This window comes from Dendrobates tinctorius, unplaced genomic scaffold (genome assembly GCF_039654945.1).
Source record: "Dendrobates tinctorius isolate UK_male_01 unplaced genomic scaffold, ASM3965494v1 ptg000084l, whole genome shotgun sequence".
NCBI classification, from domain to species: Eukaryota; Metazoa; Chordata; class Amphibia; order Anura; family Dendrobatidae; genus Dendrobates; species Dendrobates tinctorius.
In genome coordinates, this window is record NW_027361752.1 from 3288457 (window position 1) to 3315824 (window position 27368).

General features: G+C 47.5%; 1 protein-coding gene across 1 annotated transcript in view; it reads left to right on the top strand.

The window, feature by feature from the left end:
- The first annotated feature begins 5991 nt into the window (after positions 1 to 5991).
- Positions 5992 to 27368, top strand: part of RIOX2 (ribosomal oxygenase 2) — a 51177-nt gene continuing 29800 nt past the window's right edge. Inside the window, exons 1-2 of the mRNA XM_073584405.1 lie at positions 5992 to 6125; positions 24443 to 24862. Coding sequence (XP_073440506.1) covers positions 24446 to 24862 — 417 coding nt within the window. The 5' untranslated portion in view covers positions 5992 to 6125; positions 24443 to 24445. The remainder of the gene's footprint in view (positions 6126 to 24442; positions 24863 to 27368) is intronic.

Below are 27368 nucleotides of genomic sequence, written 5' to 3' on the forward strand. Positions count from 1 at the left end.
GGATTACCTCATGTGAGGATACTACTGCATATCCACTGTAGAATCGTCCATCCTGGTGGTATCTGGGGCCATCTACAAAAAAGAAACTCAAAGTCTGCATTAGGAACAGGTTTTTCATGAATGTGTGCAAACCCAACTGTCTCCTGACTCATCAGTTCTATGCAGACATGTTCATGCGTCATGTCAAAGTATCCTTCCTCACTTGCCAATACGGTCACCAATTCCCCCTTTTCTGAATCCACAGGCAGGAGGGTGGCTGGATTCAGAACGTTACATCTTTTGAGGAGTGACATACTCAGAAATTAGTAGAGCACACTCAAGTCGGAGCTGTCTGGCCATAGACAGATGTTTTGGTTGAACTTGTAGGAGTATGGCATGGATGTCATGTGGGGAATAGATTGTCAAAAGAAACGTCAGTGTCATCTCACATGCCTTCCCTATTACGTCTCCACTTTTTTCCTTGTGCTCCAGCATACATGACAGGTTGTCTTATTGTCCTTGTTTGCTCAATTTCTTTAGCTACCTTAAGGAGGTCTTTCGGATCTACATGTCTCCATTCAGGTCTGGCTGTCTGTACTGCGTCTCGTAAGTCTTTGTTCATACCGTCAATGAATGCATTCACCAGTATTCTAACATCAAGTGGGTTTATGCAAATGTACCCCATGTCTGCCCATTTCAGCTGTAACCGTCCAAGGTATATCTCTACTCTCTCTCCTCTTTGCTGTGTCACATTAGTCAGGAGTACAGACTGCTCTGATTGTTCCACTGCAGCCCATTGTCTTAGTGACTCACAGTACGTCTCCCCAGATCGTGCAGATTTATCATCCATGCCCCAAGCCTGATTCTTTGTCACATCTGTGTGTGTCTTAATTATATGATCTAGTGCGTCACCTGCCTTTAAACTCATCAACCTCTCTAGGTCTGCCCAGGTACACTTATATGTCTGCTGTACTTCCTTTATGTGTCTGTAAAATGGGAATGGTTGGTCTTCAGGGGCAGGCAACTGCTTCAACAAAGCTAGCTGGTCAGAGGGGCTCCAGGGATAATACACCTGTATCTTTCTTATTCTAGTCACACTTCTAGGTCCTGATGGGGTTGGCCGTCTGATGTCTACTGTCAGCTTACTCCTCAAGGGCCAATGTCCCCACTACCCACTATCCACACTATTATGTCAGCTTCTTATGATCTTGTCTGGATAGGATTTAGTGCAATTCTCTTAGGTCAGTAGCACAGGTCACACAAGTAGCTATTCAGTCTGGGTTTGTCTGAGTCTGACCACAGTGTTTACAAGTCCATCTGTTTTGTCTGGGTCTCTGGTTACACTTTGTCAATCAAACATTCATAATACACCTTCCACACTGCTGCACATTCTCAAGCATCATTTATTCACTTGCTATTTTCTTCCCTTGTCTGTGCCTTTTTGTACATCCAAACATTCACACTCTGGTATTTTTGCCTTTTTCAATATTTGTCCCACTTGTTTTACTGCTTCCTTCCTTCTCTGTCTTTTGTAATTTGACACAATTTGCTATACAAATCAATCACACAACTAGAAGCAGGTTCAAACACATTAATGACCAAGCAATCACTTACAATTCCCTTCTAAATTAGGCACCATATCTTACTTTTAACTTCCAATCTTCAATTAAGTACTGTTGCTTTAAAATGCACAAATCTTTCAGCGTGTACCTTACGGATAGAATTACAGAGAATTTTGAGCACAGCTCACACTCAGCAGAGATAAGAGCGAAGGGAGAAGAAAAACTACGCAGCGGTATCCTTCACCCCTCCCGTCAGAATGCAGCGTCGTCCTTCACAGAATTCTGTAGTTCTTTAGACTTATCAAAATCAATTTCTACAAAGAAACTCAAAATCACGGGATTTCACTGTAAGGGCAGATAACTGTATAATGAGATTAACCATGTCTTGCCCTTTTTCTGGCCAAATGCATTCAGGAAACTTTACAATGTAATGCCACATATAACACGAACTATATCATTACTCAATTCATTCAGTCTCAGATGTAGATTTGAAATATCTATAACGCATCTGTCCGGGATTCCACCACAACTAGAAAGGTCACAAATCTCTTGACACAAAAATGATGTGTGATGATTCATTCATACGTGCTCATTCACTGATTTTTTTTTTTTTTACTCAATTACTCATCTCTCATCTTATTCAGAGGTTCTCATAGACATATATACAAGGATTCACACAGCCTGCCTATCTTGCACTTTGGATTTGATTAATACTTTTTCCAGGTTCTTTGCTGCACTACTTCCATATCTATCCTCAATTATATCACATAACCGATTTCCTTCTTCAGGTGTCTTTCCCTGACTGTTCCCCATCTTATCTTTTATTCTTATCCTGTCTCTCTTGTTGTCTTCCTGTTAGTCCCCTGCCTTAGGTGGTGTATTGGGTAAGCTCAAGACTAGGCTCTACTATACCTCGTTACCTTCTTCCTAAGGTGCTAACAGGCTAAATGGAGTGTCTGTTCCTCGGTGTACTACGTGTTTCGTGTACTTATATGCTATGTAGCATCCGAACAGAAATACTCCCACAACACACAGGATTGTAAACAAAGTGTCCATCTACTGGGGTTCTTCAGTCATATCCTGTCACAGGCTCATTTCACGGTCCTGTGCTCATTCGGTCACACTCTTATCTGTCACAAGGTTTATTCGTAAAGGGTGTTGATTTAAGCTTAGGCGGTGACCTCCCCGAAAGGACGCTGTCACATGACCCAGTTAGGCAATATCACCACTCTTTGAAAGAATACCTACTGTACAGCTTATTTGTCTACTTTCCACAGTCCTTCAAATCAAGGCAGTCACTCAACAACCTCCTCTATTTCTAGTGCGGAATCGTCTATTGTGAAAAACTTGTCCGTCCGGGCTGCGCAGTATGAACTGTTCACCCAGCCTTATATTCCATAATGTCAGACCTCTCCCATTTTGATTTGCATCAGCTCTTTTTCTAAAAATAGCTGTGCACACACAGAACCTACAGTAACCTCTCATTCGAGCAGAAATTACATATGCGTGTCACACCCGATTTCCTCAGGGTTCTTATATGGACCTGATTTTACGGCCCCCTCCTCTACTAGATTCCCCTTTATACGGACCTTAGTTATAATGATAGATTATGAAGAGCAGAGAAGAGAAAAATTGATCTCTTACCTGGCCAGGTGTTTAGGTCTGCTGTTCACAATTTCATCAGTAACTGGAGTGGTCTGTAGATCGGGTAGTCTTGGAGAGGTGCCTATATCAGGTCCCTGTTTCGGGCGCCAGGAAACTGTCGGGATCCCTCAGATTACTCTTTCATCTGAAGGACCGATGTTCTTAGGTGTGAAGCACCATATGTCTCTAATCAATTGCTCCGTCGAGAAGGATAACACAGACACCAGCTGTATAATACCACTCAGGATGCCTCCAAGACGCCTCTGGCTTATCAGTTAGGCTTCCGTCTTTTATAGTAAAGAATTTAAACATTTTACAGACATGCGCAGTACAAATGATTTTACAACTTGTTTTCGACAAAGAAAGTCATTTAGGCGAAAAAGCAGAGGTATTTGACCTTGGTTCACAAGGGAGATGTCTGAGACATCTCCTCGAAGAACAGATAAGGTTTTAAACAAGAGAATGCAACATAGACAGAACTCAATTTAACTCCTTCAGTTCCTATCAAGGCGTTGTGCCGCTAACTATAGACCTGTCTCTAATCTTCCCTTCATCTCTAAACTCCTGGAACGCCTGGTCCACTCCCGTCTTATCCGCTATCTCTCAGAAAACTCTGTTCTCGACCCTCTCCAATCCGGTTTCCGCTCTTTACACTCCACTGAAACTGCCCTCACTAAAGTCTCTAATGATCTGCTAACAGCTAAATCAAATGGTCATTACTCCATGCTAATTCTCTTGGATCTCTCTGCAGCATTTGACACTGTGGATCATCAGCTCCTCCTCACTATGCTCCATTCCATTGGCCTCAAGGACACCGTTCTCTCCTGGTTCTCCTCCTATCTCTCCGACCGCTCCTTTACTGTTTCTTTTGCCGGTTCCTCCTCCTCTCACCTTCCCCTTACTGTTGGGGTTCCTCAAGGATCGGTTCTAGGCCCCCTCCTCTTCTCCTTGTACACTGCCCCTATTGGTCAAACAATCAGTAGATTTGGTTTCCAGTACCATCTCTATGCTGATGACACCCAATTATACACTTCTTCTCCTGACATCACGCCAGCCTTTCTAGAAAACACTGGCGATTGTCTAAACGCTGTGTCTAATATCATGTCCTCACTATATCTGAAACTGAACCTGTCAAAGACTGAACTCCTGGTGTTTCCTCCCGCTACTAATGTACCTATACCCGACATTGCCATTTCTGTGTGTGGTTCCACTATTACTCCCCAGCAACAGGCCCGCTGTCTTGGGGTCATACTTGATTCCGAGCTTTCCTTTGCCCCCCACATTCGATCACTGGCTCGCTCTTGTCATCTGCACCTCAAAAACATTTCTAGAATTCAACCTTTTCTTACTTTTGACTCTGCAAAAACTCTTACTGTTTCTCTTATTCATTCTCGTCTCGACTATTGTAACTCTCTTCTAATCAGTCTCCCTCTTACCAAACTCTCCCCTCTCCAATCTGTCTTGAATGCTGCAGCCAGGATCATATTCCTCACCAATCGTTACACCGATGCCTCTACCTTGTGCCAGTCATTACACTGGCTACCCATCCACTCCAGAATTCAGTATAAACTTATTACCCTCACCCACAAAGCCCTCCATGGCTCAGCACCACCCTACATCTCCTCCCTTGTTTCAGTATACCACCCTACCCGCGCCCTCCGTTCTGCTGATGACCTGAAGTTAGTATCCTCAATAGTCAGAACCTCCCACTCCCGTCTCCAAGACTTTACACGTGCCGCGCCAATTCTTTGGAATGCACTTCCCAGGTCAATACGATTAGTCCCCAATCCCCACAATTTTAAGCGTGTCCTGAAAACGCATTTATTCAGACTGGCCTATCGCCTCAACACATTAACCTAATCTATCCCTATGTGGCACAGCCAAAAGTTTTACCATAACCAGGTTCCCCGCATCATGTTCCCACATGCTTTATGCCTCCATTAGCCCTCTGTGCCTGTACTGTTACACACTTAACATTATGGCTGGTCCATACAATCAGGGCAAATGTTACCACCCACCTTTCGTGTCTACCTCTTTCCTCATAGACTGTAAGCTTGCGAGCAGGGCCCTCACTCCTCTTGGTATTTGTTATAATCTATGTGATTATTGTTATGCTGTAATGTCTATTGTCTGTACAAATCCCCTCTGAAATGTAAAGTGCTGCGGAATATGTCAGCGCTATAGAAATAAAATTTATTATTATTATTATTATTATGTGTCAAATCACACATCCTACTTCTATTTCCTACAGGTAGGTCTATATCTCGTTTTCTGGTTTTGATTATCATGTGGCATTTCACCCTTTATCAATAGCTATCACCTGCACCACTGCTGGACAATCTGGTTGGATAAATTCACCGGATTATCCGTTATCTCTATGCGACCCTTCATTATAACCTTGATCCTGTTGTATATGCTGTTCTTATGTATATTTTGTTTTTTCTATTATATTTTTACCTGTTTTCATTCTTATTATTATGTTTTATTGTAGCACACTGATGAAGGTCTTCAAAGACCGAAACGTCTGTTGTGGCTACTGTATGTATTTCACACTGAATCCCTTCATCGCATCTACCAGAGCGTGCCAAGTTTTCTATACTACAACTCAAGAATTTGTGCACTCAGTTACAGGGGTTGTTCATTATGGAAAACTCCACTGGAAGCAAAAATATACATTTATGGATTTTGTTTCCACAAATTCCTGAGAACCTTCCCTATCTATACAAAAAGAAAGGAGACACGTGACAATACCTAGAATTTACCACAAGGTGTCGATCTTCAATGCAGCGATGCTTATTCAACTGGGCCCAGTCGTTGCCCTTTTAACAGCAAAAGTTGTATTGACGCTAGGCATGCTGGGATAAGACTGCAGCCACATGGTTCTCTCGTGTAGCTCTGAGCCGGGGAAGAGAAGTGAAGGAGCAGCGCGGCCAAGAGGAGGTACAGTGTACAGTCACCGGTGCTATATACACAGCAGGAGGTACAGTGTACAGTCACCGGTGCTATATACACAGCAGGAGGTACAGTGTACAGTCACCGGTGCTATATACACTGCACACACTAATACAGCAGGAGTTACAGTGTACAGCCACCGGTGCTATATACACAGCACACACAGCAGGAGGTACAGTGTACAGTCACCGGTGCTATATACACAGCACACACTAATACAGCAGGAGGTACAGTGTATAGCCACCGGTGCTATATACACTGCACACACTAATACAGCAGGAGGTACAGTGTACAGCCACCGGTGCTATATACACAGCACACACTAATACAGCAGGAGGTACAGTGTATAGCCACCGGTGCTATATACACTGCACACACTAATACAGCAGGAGGTACAGTGTATAGCCACCGGTGCTATATACACTGCACACACTAATACAGCAGGAGGTACAGTGTACAGTCACCGGTACTATATACACAGCACACACTAATACAGCAGGAGGTACAGTGTACAGTCACCGGTGCTATATACACAGCACACACAGCAGGAGGTACAGTGTACAGTCACCGGTGCTATATACACAGCACACACAGCAGGAGGTACAGTGTACAGCCACCGGTACTATATACACAGCACACACTAATACAGCAGGAGGTACAGTGTACAGTCACCGGTGCTATATACACCGCACACACTAATACAGCAGGAGGTACAGTGTACAGCCACCGGTGCTATATACACTGCACACACAGCAGGAGGTACAGTGTACAGCCACCGGTACTATATACACAGCACACACAGCAGGAGGTACAGTGTACAGCCACCGGTGCTATATACACAGCACACACAGCAGGAGGTACAGTGTACAGTCACCGGTGCTATATACACAGCACACACTAATACAGCAGGAGGTACAGTGTACAGCCACCGGTACTATATACACAGCACACACTAATACAGCAGGAGGTACAGTGTACAGCCACCGGTGCTATATACACTGCACACACAGCAGGAGGTACAGTGTACAGCCACCGGTACTATATACACAGCACACACAGCAGGAGGTACAGTGTACAGCCACCGGTGCTATATACACAGCACACACTAATACAGCAGGAGGTACAGTGTACAGCCACCGGTGCTATATACACCGCACACACTAATACAGCAGGAGCTACAGTGTACAGTCACCTGTGCTATATACACAGCACACACTAATACAGCAGGAGGTACAGTGTACAGCCACCGGTGCTATATACACAGCACACACAGCAGGAGGTACAGTGTACAGCCACCGGTGCTATATACACAGCACACACTAATACAGCAGGAGGTACAGTGTACAGCCACCGGTACTATATACACCGCACACACTAGTACAGCAGGAGGTACAGTGTACAGTCACCGGTGCTATATACACCGCATACACTAATACAGCAGGAGGTACAGTGTACAGTCACCGGTACTATGTACACCGCACACACTAATACAGCAGGAGGTACAGTGTACAGTCACCGGTGCTATATACACTGCACACACTAATACAGCAGGAGGTACAGTGTACAGCCACCGGTGCTATATACACTGCACACACTAATACAGCAGGAGGTACAGTGTACAGCCACCGGTGCTATATACACTGCACACACTAATACAGCAGGAGGTACAGTGTACAGTCACCGGTGCTATATACACTGCACACTAATACAGCAGGAGGTACAGTGTACAGCCACCGGTGCTATATACACAGCACACACAGCAGGAGTTACAGTGTACAGTCACCGGTGCTATATACACAGCACACACAGCAGGAGTTACAGTGTACAGTCACCGGTGCTATATACACAGCACACACAGCAGGAGGTACAGTGTACAGTCACCGGTGCTATATACACAGCACACACTAATACAGCAGGAGGTACAGTGTACAGCCACCGGTGCTATATACACAGTACACACAGCAGGAGGTACAGAGTACAGTCACCGGTGATATATACACAGCACACACAGCAGGAGGTACAGTGTATAGCCACCGGTGCTATATACACAGCACACACTAATACAGCAGGAGGTACAGTGTACAGCCACCGGTGCTATATACACAGCACACACAGCAGGAGGTACAGTGTACAGCCACCGGTGCTATATACACAGCACACACAGCAGGAGGTACAGTGTACAGTCACCGGTGCTATATACACAGCACACACTAATACAGCAGGAGGTAAAGTGTACAGTCACCGGTGCTATATACACCGCACACACTAATACAGCAGGAGGTACAGTGTACAGTCACCGGTGCTATATACACCGCACACAGCAGGAGGTACAGTGTACAGTCACCGGTGCTATATACACAGCACACACAGCAGGAGGTACAGTGTACAGTCACCGGTGCTATATACACAGCACACACTAATACAGCAGGAGTTACAGTGTACAGTCACCGGTGCTATATACACAGCACACACTAATACAGCAGGAGGTACAGTGTACAGCCACCGGTGCTATATACACTGCACACACTAATACAGCAGGAGGTACAGTGTACAGCCACCGGTGCTATATACACTGCACACACTAATATAGCAGGAGGTACAGTGTACAGCCACCGGTGCTATATACACTGCACACACTAATACAGCAGGAGGTACAGTGTACAGCCACCGGTGCTATATACACCGCACACACTAATACAGCAGGAGGTACAGTGTACAGCCACCGGTGCTATATACTGCACACGTTAATACAGCATTAGGTACAGTGTACAGTCACCGGTGCTATATACACAGCACACACTAATACAGCAGGAGGTACAGTGTACAGTCACCGGTGCTATATACACAGCACACACAGCAGAAGGTACAGTGTACAGTCACCGGTGCTATATACACAGCACACACAGCAGGAGGTACAGTGTACAGTCACCGGTGCTATATACACAGCACACACAGCAGGAGGTACAGTGTACAGTCACCGGTGCTATATAAACAGCACACACAGCAGGAGGTACAGTGTACAGTCACCGGTGCTATATACACAACACACACAGCAGGAGGTACAGTGTACAGTCACCGGTGCTATATACACAGCACACACAGCAGGAGGTACAGTGTATAGCCACCGGTGCTATATACACAGCACACACTAATACAACAGGAGGTACAGTGTACAGCCACCGGTGCTATATACACAGCACACACAGCAGGAGGTACAGTGTACAGTCACCGGTGCTATATACACAGCACACACTAATACAGCAGGAGTTACAGTGTACAGTCACCGGTGCTATATACACAGCACACACAGCAGGTGGTACAGTGTACAGTCACCGGTGCTATATACACAGCACACACAGCAGGAGGTACAGTGTATAGCCACCGGTGCTATATACACAGCACACACAGCAGGAGGTACAGTGTAAAGCCACCGGTGCTATATACACCGCACACACTAATACAGCAGGAGGTACAGTGTACAGCCACCGGTGCTATATACACCGCACACACTAATACAGCAGGAGGTACAGTGTACAGCCACCGGTGCTATATACACCGCACACACTAATACAGCAGGAGGTACAGTGTACAGCCACCGGTGCTATATACACCGCACACACTAATACAGCAGGAGGTACAGTGTACAGCCACCGGTGCTATATAAACCGCACACACTAATACAGCAGGAGGTACAGTGTACAGCCACAGGTGCTATATACACAGCACACACTAATACAGCAGGAGGTACAGTGTACAGTCACCGGTGCTATATACACAGCACACACTAATACAGCAGGAGGTACAGTGTACAGTCACCGGTGCTATATACACAGCACACACAGCAGGAGGTACAGTGTACAGTCACCGGTGCTATATACACAGCACACACAGCAGGAGGTACAGTGTACAGTCACCGGTGCTATCTACACAGCACACACAGCAGGAGGTACAGTCACCGGTGCTATCTACACAGCACACACAGCAGGAGGTACAGTGTACAGTCACCGGTGCTATATACACCGCACACACAGCATGAGGCACAGTGTACAGTCACCGGTGCTATATACACAGCACACACTAATACAGCAGGAGGTACAGTGTACAGTCACCGGTGCTATATACACCGCACACACTAATACAGCAGGAGGTACAGTGTACAGCCACCGGTGCTAGATACACCGCACACACTAATACAGCAGGAGGTACAGTGTACAGTCACTGGTGCTATATACACAGCAGGAGGTACAGTGTACAGCCACCGGTGCTATATACACCGCACACACTAATACAGCAGGAGGTACAGTGTACAGCCACCGGTACTCTATACACAGCACACACTAATACAGCAGGAGGTACAGTGTACAGTCACCGGTGCTATATACACCGCACACACTAATACAGCAGGAGGTACAGTGTACAGCCACCGGTGCTATATACACCGCACACACTAATAAAGCAGGAGGTACAGTGTACAGCCACCGGTGCTATATACACCGCACACACTAATAAAGCAGGAGGTACAGTGTACAGCCACCGGTACTCTATACACAGCACACACTAATACAGCAGGAGGTACAGTGTACAGCCACCGGTGCTATATACACCGCACACACTAATACAGCAGGAGGTACAGTGTACAGTCACCGGTGCTATAAACACCGCACACACTAATAAAGCAGGAGGTACAGTGTACAGCCACCGGTGCTATATACACTGCACACACTAATACAGCAGGAGGTACAGTGTACAGCCACCGGTGCTATATACATAGCACACACAGCAGGAGGTACAGTGTACAGTCACCGGTGCTATATACACAGCACACACTAATACAGCAGGAGGTACAGTGTACGGTCACCAGTGCTATATACACAGCACACACTAATACAGCAGGAGGTACAGTGTGCAGCCACCGGTGCTATACACACAGCACACACAGCAGGAGGTACAGTGTACAGTCACCGGTGCTGTATACACAGCACACACTAATACAGCAGGAGGTACAGTGTACGGTCACCAGTGCTATATACACAGCACACACTAATACAGCAGGAGGTACAGTGTACGGTCACCAGTGCTATATACACAGCACACACTAATACAGCAGGAGGTACAGTGTACAGCCACCGGTGCTATATACACTGCACACACTAATACAGCAGGAGGTACAGTGTACAGCCACCGGTGCTATATACACTGCACACACTAATACAGCAGGAGTTACAGTGTACAGCCACCGGTGCTATATACACCGCACACACTAATACAGCAGGAGGTACAGTGTACGGTCACCGGTGCTATATACACAGCACACACAGCAGGAGGTACAGTGTACAGCCACCGGTGCTATATACACCGCACACACTAATACAGCAGGAGGTACAGTGTACAGCCACCGGTACTATATATACCGCACACACTAATACAGCAGGAGGTACAGTATACAGCCACCGATACTATATATACGGCACACACTAATACAGCAGGAGGTACAGTGTACAGTCACCGGTGCTATATACACCGCACACACTAATACAGCAGGAGGTACAGTGTACGGTCACCAGTGCTATATACACAGCACACACTAATACAGCAGGAGGTACAGTGTACAGCCACCGGTACTATATACACCGCACACACTAATACAGCAGGAGGTACAGTGTACAGCCACCGGTACTATATACACCGCACACACTAATACAGCAGGAGGTACAGTGTACAGCCACCGGTGCTATATACAACGCACACACTAATACAGCAGGAGGTACAGTGTACGGTCACCGGTGCTATATACACAGCACACACAGCAGGAGGTACAGTGTACAGCCACCGGTGCTATATACACCGCACACACTAATACAGCAGGAGGTACAGTGTACAGCCACCGGTACTATATATACCGCACACACTAATACAGCAGGAGGTACAGTGTACGGTCACCGGTGCTATATACACAGCACACACACAGCAGGAGGTACAGTGTACAGCCACCGGTGCTATATACACAGCACACACTAATACAGCAGGAGGTACAGTGTACAGTCACCGGTGCTATATACACCGCACACACTAATACAGCAGGAGGTACAGTGTACAGCCACCGGTGCTATATACACTGCACACACTAATACAGCAGGAGGTACAGTGTACAGCCACCGGTGCTATATACATAGCACACACAGCAGGAGGTACAGTGTACAGTCACCGGTGCTATATACACTGCACACACTAATACAGCAGGAGGTACAGTGTACAGCCACTGGTGCTATATACACAGCACACACAGCAGGAGGTACAGTGTACAGTCACCGGTGCTATATACACAGCACACACTAATACAGCAGGAGGTACAGTGTACGGTCACCAGTGCTATATACACAGCACACACTAATACAGCAGGAGGTACAGTGTGCAGCCACCGGTGCTATATACACAGCACACACAGCAGGAGGTATAGTGTATAGTCACCGGTGCTATATACACAGCACACACTAATACAGCAGGAGGTACAGTGTACGGTCACCAGTGCTATATACACAGCACACACTAATACAGCAGGAGGTACAGTGTACAGCCACCGATACTATATATACCGCACACACTAATACAGCAGGAGGTACAGTGTACAGTCACCAGTGCTATATACACCGCACACACTAATACAGCAGGAGGTACAGTGTACGGTCACCAGTGCTATATACACAGCACACACTAATACAGCAGGAGGTACAGTGTACAGCCACTGGTACTATATATACCGCACACACTAATACAGCAGGAGGTACAGTGTACAGCCACCGGTGCTATATACAACGCACACACTAATACAGCAGGAGGTACAGTGTACGGTCACCGGTGCTATATACACAGCACACACAGCAGGAGGTACAGTGTACAGCCACCGGTGCTATATACACCGCACACACTAATACAGCATGAGGTACAGTGTACAGCCACCGGTACTATATACACCGCACACACTAATACAGCAGGAGGTACAGTGTACAGCCACCGGTACTATATATACCGCACACACTAATACAGCAGGAGGTACAGTGTACGGTCACCGGTGCTGTATACACAGCACACACACAGCAGGAGGTACAGTGTACAGCCACCGGTGCTATATACACAGCACACACTAATACAGCAGGAGGTACAGTGTACAGCCACCGGTGCTATATACACTGCACACACTAATACAGCAGGAGGTAAAGTGTACAGCCACCGGTGCTATATACACCGCACACACTAATACAGCAGGAGGTACAGCCACCGCACACACTAATACAGCAGGAGGTACAGTGTACAGTCACCGGTGCTATATACACCGCACACACTAATACAGCAGGAGGTACAGTGTACAGTCACCGGTGCTATATACACCGCACACACTAATACAGCAGGAGGTACAGTGTACAGTCACCGATGCTATATACACAGCACACACTAATACAGCAGGAGGTACAGTGTACAGTCACTGGTGCTATATACACCGCACACACTAATACAGCAGGAGGTACAGTGTACAGTCACTGGTGCTATATACACAGCAGGAGGTACAGTGTACAGCCACCGGTGCTATATACACCGCACACACTAATACAGCAGGAGGTACAGTGTACAGCCACCGGTACTATATACACAGCACACACTAATACAGCAGGAGGTACAGTGTACAGTCACCGGTGCTATATACACCGCACACACTAATACAGCTGGAGGTACAGTGTACAGTCACTGGTGCTATATACACAGCAGGAGGTACAGTGTACAGCCACCGGTACTATATACACAGCACACACTAATACAGCAGGAGGTACAGTGTACAGCCACCGGTGCTATATACACTGTACACACTAATACAGCAGGAGGTACAGTGTACAGTCACCGGTGCTATATACACAGCACACACTAATACAGCAGGAGGTACAGTGTACAGCCACCAATATTATATACACCGCACAGACTAATACAGCAGGAGGTACAGTGTACAGCCACCGGTGCTATATACACCGCACACACTAATACAGCAGGAGGTACAGTGTACAGTCACCGGTGCAATATACACTGCACACACTAATACAGCAGGAGGTACAGTGTACAGCCACCGGTGCTATATACACCGCACACACTAATACAACAGGAGGTACAGTGTACAGCCACCGGTGCTATATACACCGCACACACTAATACAGCAGGAGGTACAGTGTACAGTCACCGGTGCAATATACACTGCACACACTAATACAGCAGGAGGTACAGTGTACAGCCACCGGTGCTATATACACAGCACACACTAATACAGCTGGAGGTACAGTGTACGGTCACCGGTGCTATATACACAGCACACACAGCAGGAGGTACAGTGTACAGCCACCGGTGCTATATACACAGCACACACTAATACTGCAGGAGGTACAGTGTACAGCCACCGGTGCTATATACACCGCACACACTAATACAGCAGGAGGTACAGTGTACAGCCACCGGTGCTATATACACCGCACACACTAATACAGCAGGAGGTACAGTGTACAGCCACCGGTGCTATATACACCGCACACACTAATACAGCAGGAGGTACAGTGTACAGCCACCGGTGCTATATACACCGCACACACTAATACAGCAGGAGGTACAGTGTACAGCCACCGGTGCTATATACACCGCACACACTAATACAGCAGGAGGTACAGTGTACAGCCACCCGTGCTATATACACCGCACACACTAATACAGCAGGAGGTACAGTGTACAGCCACCGGTGCTATATACACCGCACACACTAATACAGCAGGAGGTACAGTGTACAGCCACCTGTGCTATATACACAGCACACACTAATACAGCAGGAGGTACAGTGTACAGCCACCGGTGCTATATACACAGCACACACTAATACGGCAGGAGGTACAGTGTACAGCCACCGGTGATATATACACAGCACACACTAATACGGCAGGAGGTACAGTGTACAGCCACCGGTGCTATATACACCACACACACTAATACAGCAGGAGGTACAGTGTACAGCCACCGGTACTATGTACACCGCACACACTAATACAGCAGGAGGTACAGTGTACAGTCACCGGTGCTATATACACCGCACACACTAATACAGCAGGAGGTACAGTGTACAGTCACCGGTGCTATATACACAGCACACACAGCAGGAGGTACAGTGTACAGCCACCTGTACTATGTACACCGCACACACTAATACAGCAGGAGGTACAGTGTACAGTCACCGGTGCTATATACACCGCACACACTAATACAGCAGGAGGTACAGTGTACAGTCACCGGTGCTATATACACAGCACACACAGAAGGAGGTACAGTGTACAGTCACCGGTGCTATATACACTGCACACACTAATACAGCAGGAGGTACAGTGTACAGCCACCGGTGCTATATACACCGCACACACTAATACAGCAGGAGGTACAGTGTACGGTCACCGGTGCTATATACACCGCACACACTAATACAGCAGGAGGTACAGTGTACAGCCACCGGTGCTATATACACCGCACACAGAGCAGGAGGTACAGTGTACAGCCACCGGTGCTATATACACCGCACACACTAATACAGCAGGAGATACAGTGTACAGCCACCGGTGCTATATACACTGCACACACTAATAGACTGCCCTTCCCGTGGTTGTTCCTTCCCGGTGAAAGACCTGGCTAGTCATTGCTTGCGTTGAGAAACATGTGATGGTGTCTCCGCGGCTTATGTTTTTGCATGTTTTACATATTTCCCATAAGGGATGGGGGCAATGCTCTAGAATCACTGTGTTGAGAAACACGTGATGGTGTCTCCGCAGTGTCGGATGTTGATCTCCATGAGGTCAATCATCCTCCTTTTTTCATGGTCTTTTACTAGGCATTGCTCCTACTAGCCAGTTTCCTACTCCACACTGATGAGGGGCAATACCCCGAAACAGCTGTCTGTGGATGGATACCATGTTTTGGCATAGGTGGTTTCCTTCATTGGAGACTGCCCTTCCCGTGGTTGTTCCTTCCCGGTGAAAGACCTGGCTAGTCATTGCTTGCGTTGAGAAACATGTGATGGTGTCTCCGCGGCTTATGTTTTTGTATGTTCTATATATACTGCACACACTAATACAGCAGGAGGTACAGTGTACAGCCACCGGTGCTATATACACTGCACACACTAATACAGCAGGAGGTACAGTGTACAGTCACCGGTGCTATATACACCGCACACACTAATACAGCAGGAGGTACAGTGTACAGTCACCGGTGCTATATACACCGCACACACTAATACAGCAGGAGGTACAGTGTACAGCCACCGGTGCTATATATACCGCACACACTAATACAGCAGGAGGTACAGTGTACAGCCACCGGTACTATATACACAGCACACACAGCAGGAGGTACAGTGTACAGCCACCGGTGCTATATACAGTGCACACACTAATACAGCAGGAGGTACAGTGTACAGCCACCGGTGCTATATACACTGCACACACTAATACAGCAGGAGGTACAGTGTACAGTCACCGTTGCTATATACACCGCACACACTAATACAGCAGGAGGTACAGTGTACAGTCACCGGTGCTATATACACCGCACACACTAATACAGCAGGAGGTACAGTGTACAGTCACCGGTGCTATATACACCGCACACACTAATACAGCAGGAGGTACAGTGTACAGCCACCGGTACTATATACACAGCACACACAGCAGGAGGTACAGTGTACAGCCACCGGTGCTATATACACTGCACACACTAATACAGCAGGAGGTACAGTGTACAGCCACCGGTGCTATATACACTGCACACACTAATACAGCAGGAGGTACAGTGTACAGTCACTGGTGCTATATACACAGCACACACTAATACAGCAGGAGGTACAGTGTACAGCCACCGGTACTATATACACCGCACACACTAATACAGCAGGAGGTACAGTGTACAGCCACCGGTGCTATATACACTGCACACACTAATACAGCAGGAGGTACAGTGTACAGCCACCGGTGCTATATACACCGCACAAACTAATACAGCAGGAGGTACAGTGTACAGCCACCGTTGCTATATACACTGCACACACTAATACAGCAGGAGGTACAGTGTACAGTGACCGGTGCTATATACACTGCACACACTAATACAGCAGGAGGTACAGTGTACAGCCACCGGTGCTATATACACAGCACACACTAATACAGCAGGAGGTACAGTGTACAGTCACCGGTGCTATATACACTGCACACACTAATACAGCAGGAGGTACAGTGTACAGCCACCGGTGCTATATACACAGCACACACTAATACAGCAGGAGGTACAGTGTACGGTCACCGGTGCTATATACACAGCACACACAGCAGGAGATACAGTGTACAGCCACCGGTGCTATATACACAGCACACACTAATACAGCAGGAGGTACAGTGTACAGCCACCGGTGCTATATACACCGCACACACTAATACAGCAGGAGGTACAGTGTAAATCCACCGGTGCTATATACACCGCACACACTAATACAGCAGGAAGTACAGTGTACAGCCACCGGTGCTATATACACCGCACACACTAATACAGCAGGAGGTACAGTGTACAGCCACCGGTGCTATATACACTGCACACACTAATACAGCAGGAGGTACAGTGTACAGCCATCGGTGCTATATACAGCGCACACACTAATACAGCAGGAGGTACAGTGTACAGCCACCGGTGCTATATACACCGCACACACTAATACAGCAGGAGGTACAGTGTACAGCCACCGGTGCTATATACACCGCACACACTAATACAGCAGGAGGTACAGTGTACAGCCACCGATGCTATATACACCGCACACACTAATACAGCAGGAGGTACAGTGTACAGCCACCGGTGCTATATACACCGCACACACTAATACAGCAGGAGGTACAGTGTACAGCCACCGGTGCTATATACACAGCACACAAAGCAGGAGGTACAGTGTACAGTCACCAGTGCTATATACACAGCAAACACAGCAGGAGGTACAGTGTACAGCCACCGGTGCTATATACACAGCACACACTAATACAGCAGGAGCTACAGTGTACAGTCACCGGTGCTATATACACAGCACACACTAATACAGCAGGAGGTACAGTGTACAGCCACCGGTGCTATATACGCCGCACACACTAATACAGCAGGAGGTACAGTGTACAGCCACCGGTGCTATATACACTGCACACACTAATACAGCAGGAGGTACAGTGTACAGCCACCGGTGCTATATACACCGCACACACTAATACAGCAGGAGGTACAGTGTACAGCCACCGGTGCTATATACACCGCACACACTAATACAGCAGGAGGTACAGTGTACAGCCACCGGTGCTATATACACAGCACACACAGCAGGAGGTACAGTGTACAGTCACCGGTGCTATATACACAGCACACACAGCAGGAGGTACAGTGTACAGTCACCGGTGCTATATACACAGCACACACAGCAGGAGGTACAGTGTACAGCCACCGGTGCTATATACACAGCACACACTAATACAGCAGGAGGTACAGTGTACAGCCACCGGTGCTATATACACCGCACACACTAATACAGCAGGAGATACAGTGTACAGTCACCGGTGCTATATACACAGCACACACAGCAGGAGGTACAGTGTACAGCCACCGGTACTATATACACCACACACACTAATACAGCAGGAGGTACAGTGTACAGCCACCGGTGCTATATACACCGCACACACTAATACAGCAGGAGGTACAGTGTACAGTCACCGGTGCTATATACACAGCACACACTAATACAGCAGGAGGTACAGTGTACAGCCACCGGTGCTCTATACACTGCACACACTAATACAGCAGGAGGTACAGTGTACAGCCACCGGTGCTATATACACCGCACACACTAATACAGCAGGAGGTACAGTGTACAGCCACCGGTGCTATATACACAGCACACACTAATACAGCAGGAGGTACAGTGTACAGCCACCGGTGCTCTATACACCGCACACACTAATACAGCAGGAGGTACAGTGTACAGCCACCGGTGCTATATACACCGCACACACTAATACAGCAGGAGGTACAGTGTACAGCCACCGGTGCTATATACACTGCACACACTAATAGACTGCCCTTCCCGTGGTTGTTCCTTCCCGGTGAAAGACCTGGCTAGTCATAGCTTGCGTTGAGAAACATGTGATGGTGTCTCCGCTGCTTATGTTTTTGCCTGTTTTACATATTTCCCATAAGGGATGGGGGCAGTGCTCTAGAATCACTGCGTTGAGAAACACGTGATGGTATCTCCGCAGTGTCGGATGTTGATCTCCATGAGGTCAATCATCCTCCTTTTTTCATGGTCTTTTACTAGGCATTGCTCCTACTAGCCAGTTTCCTACTCCACACTGATGAGGGGCAATACCCCGAAGCAGCTGTCTGTGGATGGATACCATGTTTTGGCATAGGTGGTTTCCTTCATTGGAGACTGCCCTTCCCGTGGTTGTTCCTTCCCGGTGAAAGACCTGGCTAGTCATTGCTTGCGTTGAGAAACATGTGATGGTGTCTCCGCCGCTTATGTTTTTGCATGTTTTACATATTTCCCATAAGGGATGGGGGCAGTGCTCTAGAATCACTGCGTTGAGAAACAGGTGATGGTGTCTCCGCAGTGTCGGATGTTGATCTCCATGAGGTCAATCATCCTCCTTTTTTCATGGTCTTTTACTAGGCATTGCTCATACTAGCCAGTTTCCTACTCCACACTGATGAGGGGCAATACCCCGAAACAGCTGTCTGTGGATGGATACCATGTTTTGGCATAGGTGGTTTCCTTCATTGGAGACTGCCCTTCCCGTGGTTGTTCCTTCCCGGTGAAAGACCTGTCTAGTCATTGCTTGCGTTGAGAAACATGTGATGGTGTCTCCGCGGCTTATGTTTTTGCATGTTTTACATATTTCCCATAAGGGATGGGGGCAGTGCTCTAGAATCACTGCGTTGAGAAACACGTGATGGTGTCTCCGCAGTGTCGGATGTTGATCTCCATGAGGTCAATCATCCTCCTTTTTCCATGGTCTTTTACTAGGCATTGCTCCTACTAGCCAGTTTCCTACTCCACACTGATGAGGGGCAATACCCCGAAACAGCTGTCTGTGGATGGATACCATGTTTTGGCATAGGTGGTTTCCTTCATTGGAGACTGCCCTTCCCGTGGTTGTTCCTTCCCGGTGAAAGACCTGGCTAGTCATTGCTTGCGTTGAGAGACATGTGATGGTGTCTCCGAGGCTTATGTTTTTGCATGTTCTATATACACTGCACACACTAATACAGCAGGAGGTACAGTGTACAGCCACCGGTGCTATATACACTGCACACACTAATACAGCAGGAGGTACAGTGTACAGTCACCGGTGCTATATACACCGCACACACTAATACAGCAGGAGGTACAGTGTACAGTCACCGGTGCTATATACACCGCACACACTAATACAGCAGGAGGTACAGTGTACAGCCACCGGTGCTATATATACCGCACACACTAATACAGCAGGAGGTACAGTGTACAGCCACCGGTACTATATACACAGCACACACAGCAGGAGGTGCAGTGTACAGCCACCGGTGCTATATACACTGCACACACTAATACAGCAGGAGGTACAGTGTACAGCCACCGGTGCTATATACACTGCACACACTAATACAGCAGGAGGTACAGTGTACAGTCACTGGTGCTATATACACAGCACACACTAATACAGCAGGAGGTACAGTGTACAGCCACCGGTACTATATACACCGCACACACTAATACAGCAGGAAGTACAGTGTACAGCCACCGGTGCTATATACACCGCACACACTAATACAGCAGGAGGTACAGTATACAGCCACCGGTGCTATATACACCGCACACACTAATACAGCAGGAGGTACAGTGTACAGCCACCGGTGCTATATACACCGCACACACTAATACAGCAGGAGGTACAGTGTACAGCCACCGGTGCTATATACACCGCACACACTAATACAGCAGGAGGTACAGTGTACAGTCACCGGTACTATATACACCGCACACACTAATACGGCAGGAGGTACAGTGTACAGCCACCGGTGCTATATACACAGCACACACTAATACAGCAGGAGGTACAGTGTACAGCCACCGGTGCTATATACACCGCACACACTAATACAGCAGGAGGTACAGTGTACAGCCACCGGTGCTATATACACTGCACACACTAATACAGCAGGAGGTACAGTGTACAGCCACCGGTGCTATATACACCGCACACACTAATACAGCAGGAGGTACAGTGTACGGTCACCGGAGCTATATACACCGCACACACTAATACAGCAGGAGGTACAGTGTATAGCCACCGGTGCTATATACACCGCACACACAGCAGGAGGTACAGTGTACAGCCACCGGTGCTATATACACCGCACACACTAATACAGCAGGAGGTACAGTGTACAGCCACCGCTACTATATACACCGCACACACTAATACAGCAGGAGGTACAGTGTACAGCCCCCGGTGCTATATACATTGCACACACTAATACAGCAGGAGGTACAGTGTACGGCCACCGGTACTATATATACACCGCACACACTAATACAGCAGGAGGTACAGTGTACAGCCCCCGGTGCTATATACATTGCACACACTAATACAGCAGGAGGTACAGTGTACAGCCACTGGTACTGTATACACCGCACACACTAATAAAGCATGAGGTACAGTGTACAGCCACTGGTACTATATATACCGCACACACTAATACAGCAGGAGGTACAGTGTACAGCCACCGGTACTATATACACCGCACACACTAATACAGCAGGAGGTACAGTGTACGGTCACCGGTGCTATATACACCGCACACACTAATACAGCAGGAGGTACAGTGTACAGCCACTGGTGCTACATACACAGCACACACTAATACAGCAAGAGGTACAGTGTACAGCCACCGGTGCTATATACACTGCACACACTAATACAGCAGGAGGTACAGTGTACAGCCACCGGTGCTCCATACATAGCACACACTAATACAGCAGGAGGTACAGTGTACAGCCACCGGTGCTATATACACCGCACACACTAATACAGCAGGAGGTACAGTGTACGGTCACCAGTGCTATATACACCGCACACACTAATACAGCAGGAGGTACAGTGTACAGCCACCGGTGCTCCATACATAGCACACACTAATACAGCAGGAGGTACAGTGTACAGCCACCGGTGCTATATACACCGCACACACTAATACAGCAGGAGGTACAGTGTACGGTCACCAGTGCTATATACACCGCACACACTAATACAGCAGGAGGTACAGTGTACGGTCACCAGTGCTATATACACCGCACACACTAATACAGCAGGAGGTACAGTGTACAGCCACCGGTACTATATACACCGCACACACTAATAAAGCAGGAGGTACAGTGTATAGCCACCGGTACTATATATACCGCACACACTAATACAGCAGGAGGTACAGTGTACAGCCATCGGTACTATATACACCGCACACACTAATACAGCAGGAGGTACAGTGTACGGTCACCGGTGCTATATACACCGCACACACTAATACAGCAGGAGGTACAGTGTACAGCCACTGGTGCTACATACACAGCACACACTAATACAGCAGGAGGTACAGTGTACAGCCAGCATTCATATGTACATGATACATAAGCACACACTAATACAGCCCCCAGGCTCTCGTGCTATATGAGATTACCGACTTTACAGCAAGATGGCAGAATTTATAAAATGACAGCTTGCTTTGCATAGTATGTAATACACAGGCTGTACAGCTGGCGACCATGTATGTGTGTATGTATAGTCATGCTGAGTCTATAACCCTGGCTTTCTGCAAACTGCGGCCACCTGTGTCGATACACCTGGCTTAGTGTATAGTTGGTGGTCACTCGTCTATACCCTCATCTTACTGTACAGTCTGCGGTCACTTGTATGTATACCCTTGGCTTACTTTGTAGTCTGCTGCCACCTAAGTCTATACTTCTTGGCTTACTGTTTAGTCACCTACTTGTGTCTATACCCTTGGCTTACTGTAGAGTAGGCGGGAACCTGTGTCTATACCTTCAACTTACTTGTACAGTCGGCGGTCAACTGTGTCTATACCCTCGGCTTATTACAGAGTTGGTGGTCTTTTGTGTCTATCTATACCCTCAGCTTACTATAAAGTTGGTGGTCTCTTGTGTCTATCTATACCCTCAGCTTACTATAGAGTTGGTGGTCTCTTGTGTCTATCTATACCCAAGGCTCACTATACAGTTGGTGGTCTCTTGTGTCTATACCCTCGGCTTACTATACAGTTGGTGGTCTCTTCTGTCTATCTATACCTTCGGCTTACTATACAGTTGGTGGTCTCTTGTGTCTATTCCCACGGCTTACTATACAGTTGGTGGTCTCTTGTGTCTATCTATACCCCCGGCTTACTGTACAGTTGGTGGTCTCTTGTGTCTATCTATACCCCCGGCTTGCTATACAGTTGGTGGTCTCTTGTGTCTATCTATACCCTCGGCTTACTATAGAGTTGGTGGTCTCTTGTGTCTATACCCCCGGCTTACTATACAGTTGGTGGTCTCTTGTGTCTATCTATACCCCCGGCTTACTGTACAGTTGGTGGTCTCTTGTGTCTATCTATACCCCCGGCTTACTGTACAGTTGGTGGTCTCTTGTGTCTATCTATACCCCTGGCTTACTATACAGTTGGTGATCTCTTGTGTCTATCTATACCCTCGGCTTGCTATACAGTTGGTGGTCTCTTGTGTCTATCTATACCCTCGGCTTACTATAGAGTTGGTGGTCTCTTGTGTCTATACCCCCGGCTTACTATACAGTTGGTGGTCTCTTGTGTCTATCTATACCCCCGGCTTACTATACATTTGGTGATCTCTTGTGTCTATCTATACCCTCGGCTTGCTATACAGTTGGTGGTCTCTTGTGTCTATCTATACCCTCGGCTTACTATACAGTTGGTGGTCTCTTGTGTCTATCTATACCCCCGGCTTGCTATACAGTTGGTGGTCTCTTGTGTCTATCTATACCCTCGGCTTACTGTAGAGTTGGTGGTCTCTTGTGTCTATACCCCCGGCTTACTATACAGTTGGTGGTCTCTTGTGTCTATCTATACCCTCGGCTTACTGTACAGTTTTCTTTGATATTACATTATTATGAACCTATTCTAACCTAATTTTGTTTTTCAAGCAGAATATGCCACGAAGAGCAAAGCGGGTTGAAACAGAAGATGACTGTCCTACACCCAGCAAGTTGCCCCATCCCAGCGAACCGCCCCTAGACTTCACCTCACCGCAGAGTCTTTTTGAAAGCTTTATTGCCCCGATGACAAGTGATGAATTCTTCACTTCTTACTGGGAGAAGAAGCCATTACTGATCCAGCGGAGCGACCCTGCCATACAGAGCTACTACCAGTCTCTGTTCCCCATGACTGACCTAAAACTGGCGAGTGGAAAAGGCATCTACTACGGACGAGACGTGAACATGTGCAAGTGCAAAAACGGAAAAAAGGTTTTGTTGCCAAGACGTGGAAAAGCCAGTTACCTGGAGATATTAAAAGACTTCAGGACTTCCAGAGCAACAATCCAGTTTCACCAACCTCAGAGGTTTAATGTAAGAGGCATAATCATAAAGACATATTCACATTACATTCACGTTACAGCACAAAATACCGTATTTTTCGGACTATAAGACGCACCGGACCATAAGACGCACCCCTATTTTCAGAAGGAAAATAGGGAAAAAAATAATGTGTCAAATGGGGGTCCGTCTTACAGTCCGAATTCAGCTTACCTGGGAAGGGATTCGGCACAGGTGGAGAAGTAGTCACAGGGGTCATTCAGTGGTCCAGGCTCGTGCGGTGGCGGCAGCTACGCTGGGGCTGGGGCGGGTGGGCTGTGCAGGGGCAGCTGTGCTGTGGCAGGGGCAGCTGTGGCAGGGACAGGTGGGCTCTGCGGTGGTGGCAGCGGGCGGCGCTCTGCGGTGCGGTGGTGGCAGCGGGCTGTGCTCCGGTGCAGGGGCGGCAGCTCCGCTGGTGTTTCTTCGCAGCCCGGAGGCCCCCGCACACCCCTTGCTGGGCGCCGCCATGTTGCGGTGGCCTCCGGGAGCATGGACCCCGGCAAGATGGCCGCCGGTTTCGGGGACGGCGCATGCGCAGCTTCAGATCTCGTGCCGAGATCTCGGGGGACGAGATTCAAATCTCGGCAACGAGATCTCGTCACCTGAGATCTCGGGACGAGATCTGAAGCTGCGCATGCGCCGTCCCCGAACCGGCGGCCATCTTGCCGGGGTCCATGCTCCCGGAGGCCACTGCAACATGGCGGCGCCCAGCAAGGGGTGTGCGGGGGCCTCCGGGCTGCGAAGAAACGCCGGCGGAGCCGCCGCCCCTGCACCGGAGCACAGCCCGCTGCCACCACCGCACCGCAGAGCCTCGCCCGCTGCCACCAGCGCACCAGGTACCGTGCATTGCGACCATAAGACGCACCCCCCACTTTCCCCAAAAATTTTGGGGGAAAAAAGTGCGTCTTATGGTCCGAAAAATACGGTAACTGTTCAAATCAAGTACAGGCGTTCGGCGCATCATGGTGTGGCCAAACATTATATATTCACTTTCCTGCCTGCTTTTTTATTTCTAACTATCTCTGGCTCTATGAAGTCTGAGCTGTCAATCAAAGAAGAGGGGGGAGGAAATTGAGAGAAAATAAGCAGGTGGGACAGTGTATAAATGGTATTTATGGCGGGGCCAAACGAGTGCCTGTGCTTGGTTTGTACAGTCATTCTGCACTGACAGTCCCTTTAATATAAATTGCAAATCTGATGCATATGTGACTACAAGATCCGAAGCCTTTACTGGGGCTAATCCTCCGTGATTCAGCATTAAGTAGCATGCAGAAATACCATTACAAGATAACCTTGCCCTCACTTCCCAGTGTTTCACTGATTTTCCCCATAGCGTTTCTGCAGCAAAATTTGTGTATTCGCTTGCCTTTTTTTCTTTTTTTTAAATCTTAAAACCCGCAAATGAAAATGCAAAAAGAAATTGACGAGCTGTATATATCTAAATCTAGACCATAGATCAGTTTATGTGCTGATTTCCGTAACATGTAGATGGTTGATGATATTTAATTTTATCTCCTTAGGCCTCTTTCACACTTCAGTTTTTTGCATCAGTTCTAATCCGCCAAAAAGGCGGACAAGCGGATCGGTTCTAAACTGATGTGAACGGATGGCACAGGATCCGTTTTCAGACGGATCCTGAAAATGAAGAAATTTAAAGGAATCGCTGGCGAGAGAGAGTGAGAGTGAGTGTTTTTTTTTTTGTCCGGCACCCAGAAAGAAATTCGGGTTAAATCAGTGTTTGCAGGATCCGCCAGAGAAAAAAACGTTACAAGCTCCGTTTTGAAATTTTTGAGGATGGTGACGGACAGCAACTTTTGGCGGATCCTCACAAAAAACGGATGCAACGGACAGCAATCCGCCATTAATGCAAGTCAATGGGAAAAAAACGGATCCTCAAAAAAAAATTGAGGATCCGTTTTTTTTCAAAACCTGGCGGATTGTGACTGATTGTAAAAAACGGAAGTGTGAAAGAGGCCTTAGCTGGTACCGTGTTACCATGCAGATTTTCTGCTTACAAATCCACAGATCAGTTTCACAAGAGAATTATCTGCAAATGTGGATTCCCCTTTTTCTATTAGATCAGAAAATATTTAAGGAAAGACATTTCTTCCAACAGCAAATGATTAACGGCCGTCTATGTGGTATTTAGGGGGCTTCGTATCTGTGAGAGCAGGGGGGTTCATTTTCATCCTGGCTTTTAGAGGCGAAGAGAGTCCCGGACGGAGACTCACACTTGGACGGAGACTCAACACTTTCATATCATTATGCATCTTCTTGTTACAGTGGTTTCAAGAACAAACTTCACTTCTGTCCAAACGTAAGATTCTCCAGACCACCAGGCAGCTGCGCCTTTATTTCCATGGTCTAGTTTGGCATTAGAATTTGACCTAATTTTTAATTTATTTGCAGAATTTCTGTATGTTGATGTTAGGCTATGTGCACACGTTGCGGATTCACCCGCGGATTTGTATCTGCGGATCCGCAGGTAAAACCGCAGGTA